The 20,273-nt window shown below is 42.9% G+C and overlaps 1 protein-coding gene across 4 annotated transcripts in view; it reads right to left on the bottom strand.

Moving 5' to 3' along the window:
* Positions 1 to 4,732: 4,732 nt before the first annotated feature.
* LOC123770996 (protein amalgam) overlaps positions 4,733 to 20,273 on the bottom strand; it is a 78,573-nt gene continuing 63,032 nt past the window's right edge. For all 4 annotated transcript variants that reach the window (XM_045763180.2, XM_045763179.2, XM_069309466.1 and 1 more), the window contains 6 exons: positions 16,923 to 17,000; positions 13,273 to 13,414; positions 10,509 to 10,568; positions 8,942 to 9,153; positions 7,346 to 7,490; positions 4,733 to 6,469 (listed from right to left, as the gene is read on the bottom strand). In XM_045763180.2, the coding sequence (XP_045619136.1) occupies positions 6,252 to 6,469; positions 7,346 to 7,490; positions 8,942 to 9,153; positions 10,509 to 10,568; positions 13,273 to 13,414; positions 16,923 to 17,000 (855 nt within the window). In that variant the 3' untranslated portion in view covers positions 4,733 to 6,251. The remainder of the gene's footprint in view (positions 6,470 to 7,345; positions 7,491 to 8,941; positions 9,154 to 10,508; positions 10,569 to 13,272; positions 13,415 to 16,922; positions 17,001 to 20,273) is intronic.

Genomic DNA, 20,273 nt, shown 5'->3' with positions numbered 1-20,273 from the left:
GCTTTCTGTCAATATTGGCTTATTTAATAAGTGCATATGTGACATACTAATTGATTGTGAATATTTTAGTTTACCTTGAAAAGCTTCATAGAAAACACCGACTTCACCTCACTCACCAGAGACCTATAGGAACATACACACTAGAGAGAAAACGCCAGTGACCTGTGGCTCGGTTAAAAATCAAAACTTTAAATTTTGACCCTAACGTCACAGTATTCGAATAAAATGATTGTAACATAAAGTAAAAAAACAAACACAATCCTTCGTACATTTTATTTTGTTATTATTTAAGGTACAAAAGAAATACATAATAGGCAAAAATTAAAGGATGTATGAAATTAAAATGCACGTCCAGGTAATGTTTATTTCTGACATCCGTTTTCATCGCTCTTGTGAGTTAGACGTTTCGGACACCTTATACGGCTATACACCGTGAGAGCGAGACATTTTGGACACGGCTGAACCCAGATGAAACACCACCAAAAAATTAGGGCATTTATAGTTTGTTAAAAATTGGGTGTTGACAATATGGCCTTTCAAAACCATTCGCTTATTGTTGATCATTATTTGTCCATTCCTAATCGTATATTTCTCCTACTTCCTCGTCTCCTCCTCTCTCGTCTCTTCCTCCCTCGTCTCCTCCTCCCTCGTCTCTTCCCCCCTCGTCTCTTCCCCCCTCGTCTCTTCCCCCCTCGTCTCCTCCTCCCTCGTCTCTTCCCCCCTCGTCTCTTCCCCCCTCGTCTCTTCCTCCCTCGTCTCTTCCTCCCTAGTCTCGTTTTCGTTAAAACGCCGTTTTTCCCATTGCTTATATGCAAGATCTATTAAGTGTTCTATACCTTCAAAACTTGCTGCTAGTTGCCTCTCGTTTTCTATGAAATATAAAATTAAAGTTTCCGCTCCTTTTTCTAGTTAAAAAGAAAACCTGCCTTTAATTGTGATAAAATCAATCTTAAATAGATTTACAACATTTTTTTACATCTTCCAAAAATATTCCCACAGCTTTGCCACAAACAAGTGTCAAAGTATATATCAATATTGCTTCAAAAGTGCTTCAGAATCTATCTCAAAATATATTCAACATTTGTCATAAACAGGCAGAGTAAGTCACGTTAACGTAGCTGAAAATTAGATACTCAACCCACACATATGATAAGAGTTGGAAACGTCGTCACAAAAAGATCCAGAACGGACGGACCGAAACGTTGTCACTTGCTTCTTTTTCAAATGTATTAGTTGGGTGTTTTGTTGTAAACATTCTTCAGTGTGTCTGAAAACGAGTACCAACTCAAACGTATTCTCCAATACGATTCTAAAATCTACGCTATATGGACTACAACCTGCACGCTTCACAGGTAATACATGTTTTCCCTACCCCAGCTAAGGGACTGAAGTACTTACTCCTGCTCTTACACTACTTAAAACAAAATAGGAACATCCATTTCACTTTGTACCTTAAACTCAACCTGATTTGTGTTTATGTAATATATATATATATATATATATATATATATATATATATATATATATATATATATATATATATATATATGTCGTACCTAGTAGCCAGAACTCACTTTTCAGCCTACAATGCAAGGCCCGATTTGCCTAATAAGCCAAGTTTTCATGAATTAATATATTTTCTCTAATTTTTTTCTTATGAAATGATAAAGCAACTCATTTCATTATGTAAGATGTCAATTTTTTTTTATTGGAGTTAAAATTAACGTAGATATATGACCGAACCTAACCAACCCTACCTAACCTAACCTATCTTTATAGGTTAGGTTAGGTTAGGTAGCCGAAAAAGTTAGGTTAGGTTAGGTAGGTTAGGTAGTCGAAAAGCAATTAATTCATGAAAACTTGGCTTATTAGGCAAATCGGGCCTTGCATTGTAGGCTGAAAAGTGAGTTCTGGCTACTAGGTACGACATATATATATATATATATATATATATATATATATATATATATATATATATATATAATGTCGTACCTAGTAGCCAGAACTCACTTTTCAGCCTACAATGCAAGGCCCGATTTGCCTAATAAGCCAAGTTTTCATGAATTAATATATTTTCTCTAATTTTTTTCTTATGAAATGATAAAGCAACTCATTTCATTATGTAAGATGTCAATTTTTTTTTATTGGAGTTAAAATTAACGTAGATATATGACCGAACCTAACCAACCCTACCTAACCTAACCTATCTTTATAGGTTAGGTTAGGTTAGGTAGCCGAAAAAGTTAGGTTAGGTTAGGTAGGTTAGGTAGTCGAAAAGCAATTAATTCATGAAAACTTGGCTTATTACGCAAATCGGGCCTTGCATTGTAGGCTGAAAAGTGAGTTCTGGCTACTAGGTACGACATATATATATATATATATATATATATATATATATATATATATATATATATATATATATATATATATATATATATATATATATATATAAAGGAAGAAATCACAGAAATCATTTTGGCGTGATATATCAGTGAGGAAAACCTTTTTCTCACTGACATGTCAATGAGAACATTTTGATTTATTGATCACCCCATTGTGATTTCTTTGTTATCTGAAGGAGAGGCGTATGGGTGTAAACCCCCATTACCCGCAGGCCGTAGTGTAGGCAGACCGACTATAAAAATCCTAGTTGGGCTACAGCTCAGGGCCTCCAGAACCTCCCAGTGAATTCAGTAGTTAAGGATTGGTCGGCTTTTGGCCTATCGTGGCCGAATGGGTTAAGGCAGGTGTTTGGGAATCACCAGAACGCCAGTTCAATTCCCCCTATTGCCTCAAAATGATGACCTTATATATATATATATATATATATATATATATATATATATATATATATATATATATATATATATATATATATATATATATATATACATACATACATTTATATATTTGACGACGTGGTTTCAAGCACCACTAAAAGCCCCTTAAATTGTTTTCTTACAAATTAGAGTAATTCTCTTTACACTTCAACACAGCGATCTGTCTCCGTTCTTAAAATGTATGGTGAAAGGCCCTTCACTGCTACATAACCGGAGTGGATAATTTTGTGCACTTCGCTAAGATTGATGATGATAATTAAGCCACCCAAGAGGTGGCACAAGCATGAATAGCCCGTAAATTACTAAGATTTGAGCCAAGTTTTATATAGGCAAGCCTCACCTCAGTTTATTGACAGATCCCTGGTAACTGTTGACAACGAAACATTGTCTTAAGGACCATACATATATAACATTTATATTAAAGGGAAAGGTACAAAATAAAAATTAACATTTATGTAAAAATAAATATTCTAAAAAGGCGTTCAAAGCAGGAATCCCCTCACCTTTTATCCGCCACAAATATTAAATGGCACCAAACCACGAGTTAAAACAAAATACGAGAGTTTGCTATTGGGCTTAGGGCCTGTCAACCTCTCAACCCGTTCTCGCAAATTTAATAAGTCAATATTGACTTATTAAATATGTGCATAGGTGACATACTTAACATAATAGTTTCCCTTGAAAAGCTTCATAGAAAACACCGACCTGACCTAACCTACTTAGTATGTTAAGATAAGCATCTTATTGCTTCGTAATTACAATTATTACCTAACCTATACCTATAATAGGTTAAGTAACAATTGTAATTACGAAGCTATAAGATGCTTATTTTAACATACTAAGTAGGTTAGGTAAGGTCGGTGTTTTCTATGAAGCTTTTCAAGGGAAACTATTATGTTTAGTATGTCACCTATGCACGCAACTAATAAGTCAATATTGACTTATTAAATTTGCGAGAACGGGTTGCAACCTCTGGGGGGTTATTAAGGCGGCTATAAGTGCTTACTGACCAACCAGCAAGTATTCTGTAGATACATTCATAAGCCAGGACTTAAATAATATCTCGTCGTATGTATATACGAGAACAGAGGAAAATCTTTCACTGTACCTAACCTTGAGAGAGGACCTAGACTTAAATTATAGGAAAGATTACCCAATAGGGGGAAGAGAAATAGATGGTGAAGATTTTAGTGGGAAAAATTACGCAAAGAAATTAGCCTGACGCTCTGAGCAGTTACTACTGAAGATTTCCTTGAGTTTGCCTCGTAGTGGACCTGAAGTTTGATGTTAATTTTTTCACTTTTCTCCTAGGCCCCTCTTCCTCTTTCTCTTCCTCCTCCTCCTGCTCTTCTCCCTCCTCTTCTTCCTCCAGATAACCAAACGGTAGTATATTTACATTCATGGTTGTTAAAATAAAGGCTATATAGAGAATATATTTTGTCTTGTGACAGACCTGATTACCACCGTCTACATAACTCAAAGCATCGCTGTTTGTACATTATGTAAGACAAACGCACAAATGTAGTTGTGTAAATAATAAAAGCACATTCAGAATTAACTCTAACTTTTTTGTACAAATGATCAGTGACGAGTTTGATGAAAGTACATAGATTTACGAGGCTTTGGTTACGATATAACTTTAAGTAATTATCTGCTCATAAAATCCTGAGATTAGACAGATAGTATAAGAAATTATAAGTCTTTCTTCGCGACAGGAGAAGCGTGGAGTCTCTCTCTATCTCTCGATATCTTTACTCGTACTAAGTAAAATATGGCATTATATATGCCCTGTTATATATTTCCTGTTACAGATGGCGAATCTTTTGGAAATAGATTAGTTAGGGGTAAAAGTTTAATATATGAAAATGAGTCATCAAAAATTTGTCAAAGAAAATGGTGAGCTGACTTTATTGAAACACTTTCCTCACAGGTCGCTTCCCTTTATAAGACATGCGGCCCATCAGCTCCCCTCAGTGGACTCGCGTCCTGTCACCTGCGAATGCACTCGCTCGCAAAAACTCGCTCGCAAAAATAACATCCAACCCACGGAACCATTGTGGACTGGAAAATATATACATTTATCTTCCAAACAATGGAATTTCACAATCTGAAGATTCCCCCAGAAAGCTTTCCCAGAAGAAACCCCATGAAGGAGTCTCTGAAGACGTCTCAAACAATGCCCACCAACACACTCCCGCTGGAGGTAATCACCAAGAGATACAGTATTTTCCCGGGGCACGCAACACAAGTCGCAAGATAAATGAGACCCACGAAAATACAAATTAACAAATAATCCCAAGCAAATACAAAAAAATTAAAAGTATTGATACAAAATGTTCTCGGTCCTGTAGTATGAATTGTAGTTATGAAAAATAGAAAGATGGTACAGAAAACGATGAAAGAAGAAAGAGATAAAGAGTGAGAATAAGAGACAGTTGAAATAAAAGTAATAAACTATAAATTTTTGAGATGAAAACAGGTGGTTAGGAAGAGTGATTGAAGTATATATATGTAATAAAATAAATGAACTATCAAGAAACTTTGTAGCTCTAACAAACTTCAGAATATCTTTCCTGAGATAAACTCGTACAATTCCAGTTGTAAACCCCATTGGTGTGGGGTCGCGTGTGCCTCTCTAGCAGGGGGTCAAGTGTACCTCTCTAGCAGGGGTTCAAGTGTACCCCTCTAGCAGGGGGTCAAGTGTACCCCTCTAGCAGGGGGTCAAGTGTACCCCTCTAGCAGGGGGTCATGTGTACCCCTCTAGCAGGGGTTCAAGTGTACCCCTCTAGCAGGGGGTCAAGTGTACCCCTCTAGCAGGGGGTCAAGTGTACCCCTCTAGCAGGGGGTCAAGTGTACCCCTCTAGCAGGGGGTCAAGTGTACCCCTCTAGCAGGGGGTCAAGTGTACCCCTCTAGCAGGGGGTCAAGTGTACCCCTCTAGCAGGGGGTCAAGTGTACCCCTCTAGCAGGGGGTCAAGTGTACCCCTCTAGCAGGGGGTCAAGTGTACCCCTCTAGCAAACCGGTACAACCATAAACATTTCCTGAGGTCCCACTCGTAATGGAACCAACTGCATTGTATTCAAGAGCAAGGCTATTAATGTTGATTTTACGTAAAATCAACACCGTTCTTGGATATAGCGCCCACTGCTGTCCAACTGGGAAGCACATCATCGCCGAAAATTGTTTTCCATCATAATGTGAACACAAATATAGAACAGTAAAGATCCCTGAAACTCTTGCTTCCAAAAAAAATAAGAGCTATAAAAAGTCAACATCGACGTCACAAAGCTTATTTTTTCTCAGTCATGCGCCCCCCCTCAAAGGAAGACTCGACAGCAGATCTAAAAAAAATAAGATCATTGGATTCCTTTGGCATCATCTTACACCTGTTTCCAGATTCTCTTGAGGACTTTCAGACTTTCTTGATGTAGAAGACGCAGAGGGCAACCTGGACGAGCAGGAGGAGGAGAATGATGACTCCGCTTATCACCGCTGCCCGTCCTGCTGCTCCTGCTGAGGCTGCTGCAGAAGCATGGTCTGATGCTGCTGAGTCTCTGTACCCATAGTCTCGTCCCCCCGCCACGCCTGGAGAAGCTAACCTCGAAGTGGCAGTATCCCTCTCTCCGGGCTCTGTGAAGGAAGGGAAGTATCAGGAGAAAGCGCCAAGCCGTTACGACTATATAGCACTTGGAATAGATCAGGATAAGGATTTGAGATGGGACGGTTGGGGCGGGGGGAAGGGGAAGGAATGGTGCCCAAGCACTTGGACGGTCGGGGATTGAACGCCGACCTGCTTGAAGAGAGACCGTCGTTCTTCCGTCCTTTCCAAGTGGTTGGGCATCATTCCTTTTCCCCCGACCCGTCCCATCCCAAATCCTTATCCTGATCTATTACAAGTGTTATACAGTCGTTCAATTTATTTATTTAACTTGAACGTTAATGATGGATATATAAGAATTTCTCTCTCTCACTCTCTCTCTCTCTCTCTCTTCTCTCTCTTCTCTCTCTCTTCTCTCTTCTCTCTCTCTCTCTCTCTCTCTCTCTCTCTCTCTCTCTCTCTCTCTCTCTCTCTCTCTCTCTCTCTCTCTCTCTCTCTCTCTCTCTCTTCTCTCTCTCTTCTCTCTCTCTCTCTCTCTCTCTTCTCTCTCTTCTCTCTCTCTTCTCTCTTCTCTCTCTCTCTCTCTCTCTCTCTCTCTCTCTCTCTCTCTCTCTCTCTCTCTCTCTCTCTCTCTCTCTCTCCTCTCTCCTCTCTCTCTCTCTCCTCTCTCTCTCTCTCTCTCCTCTCTCTCTCTCTCCTCTCTCTCTCTCTCTCTCTCTCTCTCTCTCTCTCTCTCTCTCTCTCTCTCTCTCTCTCTCTCTCTCTCTCTCTCTCTCTCTCTCTCTCTCTCTCCTCTCTCTCTCTCTCTCCTCTCTCTCTCTCTCTCTCTCTCTCTCTCTCTCTCTCTCTCTCTCTCTCTCTCTCTCTCTCTCTCTCTCTCTCTCTCTCTCTCTCTCCCCTTCTCTCACGTGTGGTCATGACGGTGAGGGTGACCCGATCCGGCTGAGCTTGTGGAGCGACGCAGGCGTACGTCCCTCCGTCCGACGGATGGAGCGACCTGACTTCAAGCTCCGACTCCACCACGGCACCTCCCCAGGACTCTCGCACCACCACCTGCATCACGATACGACCAGGTCAGCACCAGTCAACCAGGTCAGCACCAGTCAACCAGGTCAGCACCAGTCAACCAGGTCAGTACCAGTCAACCAGGTCAGTACCAGTCAACCAGGTCAGTACCAGTCAACCAGGTCAGCACCAGTCAACCAGGTCAGTACCAGTCAACCAGGTCAGTACCAGTCAACCAGGTCAGTACCAGTCAACCAGGTCAGCACGAGTCAACCAGGTCAGTACCAGTCAACCAGGTCAGTGCTTGTCAACCAGGTCCGTACCAGTCAACCAGGCCAGCACCAGTCAACCAGGCCAGCACCAGTCAACCAGGCCAGCACCAGTCAACCAGGCCAGCACCAGTCAACCTGGTCAGCACCAGTCAACCAGGCCAGCATCAGTCAACCAGGCCAGCATCAGTCAACCAGGCCAGCACCAGTCAACCTGGTCAGCACCAGTCAACCAGGCCAGCATCAGTCAACCAGGTCAGCACCAGTCAACCAGGTCAGTACCAGTCAACCAGGCCAGTACCAGTCAACCAGGCCAGCACCAGTCAACCAGGCCAGCACCAGTCAACCAGGTCAGCACCAGTCAACCAGGTCAGTACCAGTCAACCAGGCCAGCACCAGTCAACCAGGTCAGTACCAGTCAACCAGGCCAGCACCAGTCAACCAGGTCAGTACCAGTCAACCAGGTCAGCACCAGTCAACCAGGCCAGCACCAGTCAACCAGGTCAGCACCAGTCAACCAGGTCAGTACCAGTCAACCAGGCCAGCACCAGTCAACCAGGCCAGTACCAGTCAACCAGGCCAGCACCAGTCAACCAGGTCCGTACCAGTCAACCAGGTAAGCATTAAATATATATTCAGGGATAATATATCTTTTCATTTTTTAATTTATTGTTATTTGGTAATGAAACTAAAGTTCCAACAAATTATTGTTCTCGTGTAAATAATGGAACAGTTACTCAACAAGTTACATACATGAGTAATAAAGTGTACAAGGACAAAATTATTCAAGAAAGAACAATTAAATACTCATAAAAACCAAAGGAAATACAAAATATGAAAGGAGTAGAGGAAAATTTGAAAAAAAAATCAAAGTATAAAAATCACATTTGTAAGACTAGACAAATTAGAAATTATGTAAGAGACTAATTAGTAAATAATTGCACAAGAAACAGAGAAGTAGAGAAATAATGAAAAAGTGGAGAAGTAGGCTAAAAAGTAGAGAAGGCAAAAAAGTGAAGAAGTAGGCCAAAAAAAGTAGAGAAGTAGGCCAAAAAAAAATAGAAAAGTAGGCAAAAGTATGTCAAAAATTAGAGAAGTAGGCAAAAAAAGTAGAGAAGTAGGCCAAAAAAAGTAGAAAAGTGGGCAAAAGTAGAAAAGTATGTCAAAAATTAGAGAAGTAGGCACCAAAAACGGAAGAGAAGTAGTGTAGTAGTAGCATCACAACATCACCTTATTGTGATGCCAGAGTGTGGTGACAGGAATGCCGTCTAGGGTCCAGGAGATGAGCGGATCATTGTAGAGCAGCGAATACTCGTGCAGTTCCGTCAAGGCCTTGCCCGAGGCCTCGCATACCAGCCGCAGGGCGCCTCCCGCAGGCAGCCGCACCCACCGCTGCCCCAGCACCCGCAGCCGCAACGTCGCTTCGTCCTCTGCGGGTTTGGCTGGAGGTGGGGGAGAAGATAGGGGTTAGGCCGGGGTGTTGGTGGTCATTGTGGTGGTTATGGAAGAAATGGTGATGGGGGGAAATGGTGGTAGTGGTGATGGGGGAAATGGTGGTAGTGGTGATGGGGGAAATGGTGGTAGTGGTGATGGGGGAAATGGTGGTAGTGGTGATGGGGGAAATGGTGGTAGTGGTGATGGGGGAAATGGTGGTAGTGGTGATGGGGGAAATGGTGGTAGTGGTAATGGGGGAAATGGTGGTAGTGGTGATGGGGGAAATGGTGGTAGTGGTGATGGGGGAAATGGTGGTAGTGGTGAAGGATTTCATAATGATTTTATTAAATGATTCCCCCCCCCACCCTTCACTGTATTTTGCATTATTAACTAAGTGTCTCACATAGTCACACACACACACACACACACACACACACACACACACGCACGCACGCACACGCGCCTCTCATTTGAGAGGCGCGCCCAAAGAGCCAGAGCTCAATCCCCGCAAGCACAACTAGGTGAGTACACACACACACACACACACACACACACACACACACACACACACACACACACACACACACACACAGGTCTGGTAGCTGAGTGGACAGAGCGCAGGGCTCGTAATTCTGTGGTCCGGGTTCGATTCCCGGACCAGGCAGAAACAAATGGGCAAAGTTTCTTTGACCCTGATGCCTCTGTTACCTAGCAGTAAATAGGTACTTGGGATTAGCCAGCTGTTACGGGCTGCTTCCTGGGTATGTGGACCCTAGGATTATGAATCCCGAGCGCTGATTACTCAGCCACCAGATCCCACCCCCCCCCAAAATACCCAGGTTTGTGTGTGTGTGTGTGTGTGTGTGTGTGTGTGTGTGTGTGTGTGTGTGTGTGTGTGTGTGTGTGTGTGTGTGTGTGTGTGTGTGTGAAAACATCTATTTATGGCGTAGACTGGTACATCGCAAATGAAATTCTAAGTTGTTGCTTTTGGAAGGAGTGTGTTTACACTGAGAGCCACACACGTGTAGGTAGAAATTCGTCACATTTAATACGTCCTGCGATGGCCCAAGTGAGTCGATCTTTACAAAATAATCAAAATAAATGTATGTAACCTGAGGGCCACTAACACTCTAGTGGCTTTGGGGTAAATTCAGGCAAATATCTGGATTAGGTTGATATCTTCATGCGTCTAGAAACCTCTCTCCTACTCTTACCCTCACATTACGCCTTATCTTGCAGTTTTGCCTCATCCCCTACCCTTGCCCTCCCATGCCTTCCCTCCCTTTCCCCTATCCCCTCCTTCATTTCCCCCACTTCCCCAATCCTCCCAAAGACCTCCCTTCCCCACAACTCGGTCACTTACCTTCGGGCTGGGAGATGACACCAGTGTCCGACACAGGGATGTCCAAGATCGACACTTGTCCTGCCAAGAAATAATAGATATGAAGGAACTTAGTCGAGAGGAAGACTGTACTAAAACACATTCATTATTTTTCAAGGTAATTGACGCTTTAGGCCCTAATGATTTGAAAGAGATTGACACATTGGCCTATTCGTTTGAAGGTGATTGACGCCTTAGGCACAATAGTTTGAAAAGTGATTGACGCCTTAGGCACAATAGTTTGAAAAGTGATTGACGCCTTAGGCACAATAGTTTGAAAAGTGACTGACACCTTGCTCTAATAGTTTGAAGGTGATTGACACCTTCACCTAATAGTAATTGTCTCCTTTGAGTTAATCATTTGATCTGGTTAAGATGTAGCCTTCGTTACAAAAGACCCTTACAAGAAAACTTACAAAACCCTACAAAAAGCTACAAAACTACCTTACCTCTAATGAGGAGGCTGGCTTACATTATATGTACTTGGTGGTCTAGATGAGTTGACAACACGTACATCCATTTTTGCTCAGAACTCCGCTCTAATCAAACATTTTCCAGCTAATATAATGAGTTGGGAATTCATAGACCCATTTCTAACACAATTTATGTATTTGCTGATTTATGGTGCCTACAGCTGTGTGGTGGTGAACTGGAGTGTAGTGTTCATGGTGAGATAATGTGCTCTTGAGCTGCATATAACTGTGAACTGGTAACTGTTCATTACATTACTGTGAACTGTAATTCGCAGTTCCTCTTTCTATGTAACATTATATATCTGTTTTCTGATTCACTTATTTTAGTTTTATACTTTACAAAACGAGGTTTTTTACTATGTACATAAAGGTATAGTACAAATATGAAGATGGATTGTATACTGCATATTGCATATAATAGAATGTAGGCTGCTTACCGTATGCAACGTACTGTATGATGAGAAAACGGGACATAACACTTGTGAAGGATGGATATTGTCAATGGCGCAGACGATCAGACACCAGTTAAGGCAACAGGTGGACCTTCTCTCGCTTGCAGGTATTACCTCACACAACAGTCTTGATTTAAGTAATTCCTTTTATCGTCGCTAATAATGTTTACAGTGGAAACCTGGCAATCACAGGAGTGTTTGGAGGGAGGGAGGTGATGGGAAAGGAAGGAGGGGTAACTGAAGCAAACACACAGCTATGCAGACCACAGCTGGTTAAAGAGCACCTTAATGAGGGTAGCACTAGAGTGCTTGATATTATCAAGCACTCTAGTGCTACCTGGTGAGGCAGTCTGCCTGGTGAGGCAGGCGAGGCAGACATTTATCACTAAATGCCCCGACCGAAAACATCTTCCGTGACCTTGTATGATTCTCGGGCGCCAGTCCAACATCTCGGACGGCAAACCAGCCCAGAAACAAAGCCCACCCTGGGAGGTTAAACTCGTGTGGGTCCTCCATGTTGAACTCAACATCGCTCGTCCCTTTGAGTGCGTTCACGGCACTGAACAAAAGCTTTGGTGGTTCATGCGTGGGTTCAAGATCTCTTGTTCGAAATCTTACGGTGGCTGTGGTAGTTTTTAGAGTTGTCTGAACGAGTTAGAGACCTCGCGCCCAAGATCTTCACATACAATAAAATAAGGTCGAGCAGTGCGTTGGTGTGCGTGAAGACTTCCGTTTTAGGTAGGACAATATACTCGGGATTTTCCATTAGCAACCCCGAAGGCAGTAAGAGGCACATGTTGTAAACCTCTAAACCTTCGCACTGCTGTGGTTCTCAGCCTTTCTGCCAAAATTCACACCGAATAAAGGGTTATTTGCGGCGAGTCAGAAACCGACAACAGACCACGATACACAACCTCAAAACCACCGCATTTGAAAGGAAAGAGTCACGTCTACGCCGGTGACCTGACACCAGAAAAATATCAATATTGTTCTTGTGGTAAAAAGTGCACTTCACCAGATCAATTAAGCACACAAGTATCTCCAGTGTAACATAGCCTGGACATGCAAATTGGACGCATAATCCCACAACATATCAATTATATTCGTAATTTGATATTTATAATAATAGCAGGTCCAAAATGGAGGCAAAATAACATATAATGTTAAATTAACCAGTGAAATCATTAACCAATAAAATCGTAATCCGATAAAATGTTATTAGATATTAAAATAATAGAAGACCCAATAAAATGTTAGTAACTTAATGACTGATAATTAACAGACTGTTAATGAATTAACCAATAAAATGTTAATAATTTCATTACGTCTGTGGTATCCGTGAAAACTGAAAGTTAAAATTAATGAAGTGGAGCTTTATGAATCGTGAAGGATGACCTTGAGGTCAAACTTGGCGTCCTTTAGGTATGATTCCAAGGCGGTCTGTGATGCACATGTGTAACACAGTCTCTTTGCCACTATGTAAATAACCCAACTAAACTATCGAGCCTGATGCATAGAAAACGCATATGTTTGTGACCGTTACCTTAAAAGGTGGCATTTGTAACGTCAATCGATAACGTAAAAAATGTGACCTATTGTGAGGGCGGGTTCCTGTTCAGTGGACTTGTTATGACAGAACTTGATGCACCTGTTCAGGGTAAAGGACCTTGATATGGAACTATCATAAGCCTCCGTATCAAGAAATAAATGGGTTAAGTTTGAACTTTTAAATACGCGTATCGGATGAGAGCCATTTAATGTGGAACTTGCGATACCTGTATTGGGTGGGGCAGCTAAAGATTCAGTGTGAACTTGGCCTACCTGTGTCAGGTAGGATCTTGAGGTGAAACTTGGTGGAAATCTTAGGGTGAGTATTTACTTGGCAATCATAGGTGCCATCGTCAGAGATCGTCACTCCACGCACTTCTAGTAGCCAGTCTTCGGTGTCCTCGGGGTGCACAACCTGAGGGCAAGACAGACTCATTACCACCTGAGGAAGAGAGCTTCATTATCATTTAGAGAGGAGGGACTCAAGAACACAATCTCCAAAGCTCTAGGACACACTCTCATCTCCAAAGCTCTAGGAAACAATCTCCGAAGCTCTAGGAAACAATCTCTAGCGCTCTAGAAAACAATCTCCATGGGCTCTCGCAAGAAATGTCCGATGCTCTTTGAAATAATCTCTGAGGGGTCTTGGTAAATATCTTTGAGGCTATTGACAATATCTCTGGGCACTTATCGTTATCTTTAAGTGTCACTTGGCACCCTGCCCGCCTCTCACTACAGTTTTTTGGGCATTCATCAATCTGGGAAGCGGAGGAAGATTACAGGGGAGGGATGGGTACAGGAAAGTTAGGGGTTACAGGGGAGGCAAGATTACAGGCGAGGCAGGGTTACAGGCGAGGCAGGGTTACAGGCGAGGCAGGGTTACAGGCGAGGCAGGGTTACAGGCGAGGCAGGGTTACAGGCGAGGCAGGGTTACAGGCGAGGCAGGGTTACAGACGAGGCAGGGTTACAGGCGAGGCAGGGTTACAGGTGAGGCAGGGTTACAGGCGAGGCAGGGTTACAGGCGAGGCAGGGTTACAGACGAGGCAGGGTTACAGACGAGGCAGGGTTACAGGCGAGGCAGGGTTACAGGCGAGGCAGGGTTACAGGCGAGGCAGGGTTACAGGCGAGGCAGGATTACAGGCGAGGCAGGGTTACAGGCGAGGCAGGGTTACACGCGAGGCAGGGTTACAGGCGAGGCAGGATTACAGGCGAGGCAGGGTTACAGGCGAGGCAAGGTTACAGGCGAAGAATGGTTACAAAATGTGATAAATGAATGCATCGTCGTATGTTCAAAGCGAACAGAAACAGCACGATGGAACACAGATGGAAAGTTCACCACACAAATAAGTCAATGAAGTGCAAGAAAGAACCTGATACGTAAGAGTAAATACAATTATAATTAAGATAACAGGGGTCATTAACGTAAATAATTAGTCCACGCACACACGCGCACGCACGCACGCACACACATAGGCGGGACCAAAGAGCCAGAGCTCAACCCCCGCAAGCACAATTAGGTGAGTACACAGATGAGTACCCAGATGAGTCACAGAGACGTTAGAAAGAATTGTTTCAGTGTCAGAGTAGTTAATAAATGGAATGCATTAGGAAGTGATGTGGTGGAGGCTGACTCCATACACAGTTTCAAAAGTAGATATGATAAGAGCCCAGTAGGCTCAGGAATCTGTACACCAGTTGATTGACAGTTGAGAGGCGGGACTAAAGAGCCAAAGCTCAACCCCCGCAAGCACAATTAGGTGAGTACAATTAGGTGAGTACACACAGTAAAGCAAAGGAAAGAAACAAAAGGGCGTTGAGGAAGTTCCTAAATAACAGAACAGAAGAAAGCAGAGAGAGATACCAGAGAGCCAAGAATAAGTATGTCAGAGTGAAAAGAGAAGCAGGGAGACAGTATGAAAATGATACAGCAAATAAAACTAAGACCGCACCAAAACTGCTCAACAGTCACATCAGGGGGAAAAACAACAGTGAAAGAACAGGTGTTGAAACTTAAAATGGGTGAGGACAGGTACACAGAGAATGACAAAGAGGTGTGTGAAGAACTCAACGAGAGGATCCAGGAGGTCTTCACAATAGAACGAGGTGAAGTCCTTGAGCTAGGAGAGGTGGTGGTAAACCATGAGGCCTTGGAAGGGTTCGAAATTACCAGAGATGAGGTTAAGAGGCATCTGTTGGATCTGGATGTGAGAAAGGCTGTTAATCCGGACGGAATCTCACCATGGGTACTGAAAGACTGTGCAGAAGTACTTTGCTTGCTACTCTCCATGGTGTATAGTAGGTCACTGGAGACGGGAAACATACCAGAAATATGGAAGACGGGTAATGGAGTCAAAATATACAAAAAGGGTGACACTACAGGCCAATGTCTTTAGTATACCGTGCAAGGTGATCGAGAAGATCATGAGAAAATACCTAGTAACACATCTGGAGAGAAGAGACTTCGTGACACACCATCAACATGGGTTCAGGGAAGATAAATCTTGCTTCACTGGTTTAATAGAATTTTACGATCAGGTGACAAAGATTTAGCTAGAAAGAAAAGGTTGGGCAGATTTAATTTTCTTGAACTGTCGGAAAGCGTTTGACACATTACCCCATAAGAGGCTGGTGCATAAGTTGGAGAAACAGGCAAGAGTAACTGGTAGGGCGCTCCAGTGGATAAGGGAAAACCTAAGCAATAGGAACCATGGAGTTACACTGAGGGGTGAGACCTCAGATTGGCGTGAAGTCACAAGCGGAGTCCCACAGGGTTCTGTACTCGGACCTATCCTGTTTCTGATATACGTAAATGATCTTCCAGAGAGTATAGACTCATTCCTCTCAATGTTTGCTGACGATGCCAAAATTATGAGAAGGATTAAGTCAGAGGAGGACAGCATGAGGCTTCAAGAAGACCTGGTTAAACTGAAGGAATGGTCCAACAAATGGTTGATAGAGTTTAACCAGCGCAAATGTAATGAAATAAAGATAGGTGTAGGGAGCAGAAGGCCAGATGTCATTTGGGAGATGAAATTCTTCTAAAATCAGAGAGGGAGAGAGAGAGAAAGACCTGGGGGTTGATATCACGCCAGACCTGTCCCATGCATGAAGCCCATACCAAGAGGATCACATCAGAAGCGTGTGCCAGGTTGGTCAACATAAGAACGGCCTTTAGAAACTTGTGTAAGGAATTATTCAGAATCTTGTATACCACGTACGTCAGACCAATTCTGAATTATGCAGCTCCAGCATGGAGTCCATATCTCGTCAAGCATAAAACTAAATTGGAGAAGGTTCAGAGGTTTGCCACCAAACTAGTGCTCGAATTGAGGGGCATGAGCTATGAGGAAAGACTACGGGAATTAAACCTCACGTCGCTGAAATACAGAAGAGTTAGGGGAGATATGATCACCACATACAAGATTCTCAATGGAATGGATAGGGTAGATAAAGGTAGAGTTTATTTAACACAAGGGGCTCACACACTAGGGGACAAAGGTGGAAATTGAGTACCCAAATGAGCCATAAAGACATTATAAAGAATTGTATAGTGTCAGAGTAATTAATAAATGGAATGCATTAGAAAGTGATGCGATGGAGGCAGAATCCACACAGAGTTTAAAATGAAGATATGATAAGAGCCCAGTAGGTTCAGGAATCGGGACACCAGTTGACTGACAGTTGAGAGGCGGGACCAAAGAGCCAGAGCTCAACCCCCTCAAGTACATCTAGATGAGTACAACTAGGTAAGTACAACTAGGTAAGTAAACACACACACATACACACACACACACACACACACACACACACACACACACACACACACACACACACACACACACACACACACACACACACACACACACACACTTACTCTCACTCTCACACATACACCTGTTGATGCACAGTACATATTTACTAACCGAAAACCGTGCATCTGTTGTAACGGTGAGCTGGTCCACCGCCAACACCGTAAGGTCCCGTGACCTTATCCATGACACCTGTAACGACACAGAAACACATCTATTAACAACGATCCACAATATCAAGAGATGATGATTCGTCACATCTGTCAGCCAGGACGGCACCTGTTATTAATGTTCAACAACACCTGTTAAAGGTTTTATACGCAGCTGTTGATAATCTTAACTGCTTGTGAATGATCAATACACATCTGTTAATAATGATCGAGTTATGCACCCGTTAAAAATTATCAGCAGACATCTCTCAGTATTGATCTAATACACACACACCTGTTAAAACTGATCCAGTAACTAGCTTTTGCTAAGTATTGATCACATGTGTTACTTTTATGTCACGTGTGTTAATATTGATCCCCAACATCTGTTAAGGGGACCAAAACATACGTAATTGCTATACCTTTATTATTTAAGTATCAGTATTTTAATTTTTTTCTCTATTATTTGTGTATCTAAATAACAAAACAATTGATAATTTTTTTTTAATGTTTTAAGACTAAAAAACAATAATCAGTAGTGGGCGTTTTCGTGTTAGGTGTAAAACCGTATTGATGTGAAATCTAAGTGTACTTAATTGTATAAACATTTGAACTGCTCAAGCAAGGTCCTGTTAGGACCTCAGTACATCAGTATGTGTGTGTGTGTGTGTGTGTGTGTGTGTGTGTGTGTGTGTGTGTGTGTGTGTGTGTGTGTGTGTGCTGGCTAAGAGCCACACTTCCGCTACAAATCCACTCTACTCATCTCGACAGCCAACACCCCTCCCCTCTATCCCCACACCCCCTAATACCCCTCTTTCCCATTTCCCCTCCCCCCATTTTCCCTCTTCCCCCATTTCCCAATGTTCCTTCCCTCCCCTGCACGTAGCATCCCCTAGAGATCACATCTCGGGAGAAGAAAAATGATCTTCGCTCCATCTGACATTATTTGTTCTCAGGTGGGCAATTCTACTCCAACAGATCTTCCAAGTTGAGATTAGTGTCCCAATTGCTGGCATCTTTGATCGAGCACGCTGTTATTGTCTGCAGGTTACCCTCAGGCAGCAGACTCCACCCCTGACGACAGCTGAGGTAGCAGACTCCACCCCTGACGACAGCTGAGGCAGCAGACCCTACACCTGACGACAGCTGAGGCAGCAGACCCCAGCACGTGACAACAGGACTTTTATGTAGATCTGCCTAATGGACTTGGTATAGTAACAATGACGCCAATGTCTGGAGAGTTTCCAAAGCTCTACTGCTGTTGTTACTTCTCCCTCTCTCCCTCCATCCCTCCCTCCCTCCCTCCCTCTCTCCCTCTCTCTCTCTTCCCCCCTCTCTCTCTCTTCCCCCCTCTCTCTCTCCCTCCCTCCCTCTCTCTTTCCCTCCCTCCCTCTCTCCCTCCCTCTCTCTCTCTCTCTCTCCCTCTCTCTCTCTCTCCCTCCCTCCCTCTTCTAAGCTATCAGGAGTGTTCTTGAAGGAATTCCTCTTCTAAGACCTGTACTATGTGTTCGACGCCATCCTGAAGGAATTTTTCTCCTCTCTGGGTACACCGATCACGTGGGCTTGGCTGGCTTCTTGGTGCTTTGCTTCCTTCCACACCGTGAACGTTCTCACAAAGTGAACTTACCAATAATGTGGAGATACTCATCGATAAAGTAGGCTTACTCATCAAGAAAGTAGACTTACTCATCGAGAATCATTAGTATGTTGTGGCGTAGTGGTCTGCGCAGGCGACTCTCAACCGAAAGGTTCTGGGTTCGATTCCCGAGCAGGACGAGACGTTTGGGCACGTTTCAAATGCACTTGATGCCTCTATTCACCTAACAGTAAATAGGTACCCGGGAGTTAGGCATCTGTTGTGGACTGCATCCTGGGGAAGGTCAGACGTTGGCTTAATTAAGGCGACCTCTATATAAGCCGTATATAAGGCTTCCTGTCCCCATCAATGGAACGCCAAGTATCATAGACAACTCAAGTAATTAGCACCAGGTCAAGATTGTATTATTGACGCGTCGAAATACGCCCAAAAATTTGTTAGAAATCAGTGACTAAATATGTCTTCAGACTAACATAGTTTCCCCCTTGACCAGGGCCTCCAGTCAGGCTGGACAACCGCCAGGTTGACTAGGCTTCTTTACCAATCTTTTGGGAAATGCACTTTAGCGCGCGGGAATGTATGATATTTACAACCTGGAGGTCAACCTCGGGGAGAAAATACACCAGATGGTATTTCAGGGGACGTAAATTCACTGGACAAGTGTGCGCGGTTAGCTTGGAGTACCGGCAGGTATTTTCAGTGAATTGTGTTGAGTATTTCTCGGTTCTCGTGGCTTTGTTTAACCTCAGATATATAAACAAGGTATTAGTCCTCCCACTCGTGAAGTGTTTTGTGTGCGTGCGTGCGTGTGTGCGTGCGTGCGTGTGTGTGTGTGTGTGTGTGTGTGTGTAATTACCTAAGTGTAGTTACAGGATGAGAGCCTACCGTGGTGTCCCGTCTTCCCAATAGTTTTTGTAATATTTTGAAACTGATGCTGGTATTGGCATCCACCACGAATGTACCTCTCATCCTGTAACTCCACTTTGGTAATTGCCCTCAGGTAATTACACACACAGAATCATGGCAGAGCTCATATTTATGACGCTTGAGAATGGTCTAAATCTCACATGAACGTACAAAATTAAAAATAACTAACCCGGTTCCCTGCGAATGTGCTGAACGAATGTCATCTACACATCCCTCCATTATTTGCGAACGGAGAGGGTGAACGACCTTCCCTTCGAACACACAAAATATTTTTTTCTGAAGTGTGAAACACTCCAAAAGTCAACGGCTTATTGATTTAGTTATACTTGTATTATTCACTCATAGAAAACGAAATATATACATCGAGATGCATTTGGGTTATGCATTGGGATTAAGGCCTATCATCCTCTGAAGGATTATTGATTCCACCGTAAGAGTTTACTAATCAACCAGCAAGTATACATTAGTCTTGAATATAGTCCAAGGTTAAAGTAAACTCAGTGAATTTACACCAAGCGGCAGTACACATCTCGTTGAATATGCTGGTTGAGAGTCGTTTTCCGCTTATCAGTGTGTTACTTACTGAGATTTAATACGCACTCCACAGTCATCTTGTAAGCAGTAGCGCAAAAAAAAAAAATACAGAGGGCACAGAAGATCTTAATCAGACTTCAGCGGAGACATTTACATTAATAATAACATCTAACTTGCACACTTATAATTATAATGACACCTAGTTACAAACACTTTTATTACAATATCCATGTATTTACAATAGAATATATTGTTCAT

Source organism: Procambarus clarkii, chromosome 65 (assembly GCF_040958095.1).
Source record: "Procambarus clarkii isolate CNS0578487 chromosome 65, FALCON_Pclarkii_2.0, whole genome shotgun sequence".
Taxonomy (NCBI): Eukaryota; Metazoa; Arthropoda; class Malacostraca; order Decapoda; family Cambaridae; genus Procambarus; species Procambarus clarkii.
Note: the sequence above shows the minus strand (reverse complement) of the source record. Positions and strands in the feature narration are given on the sequence as shown.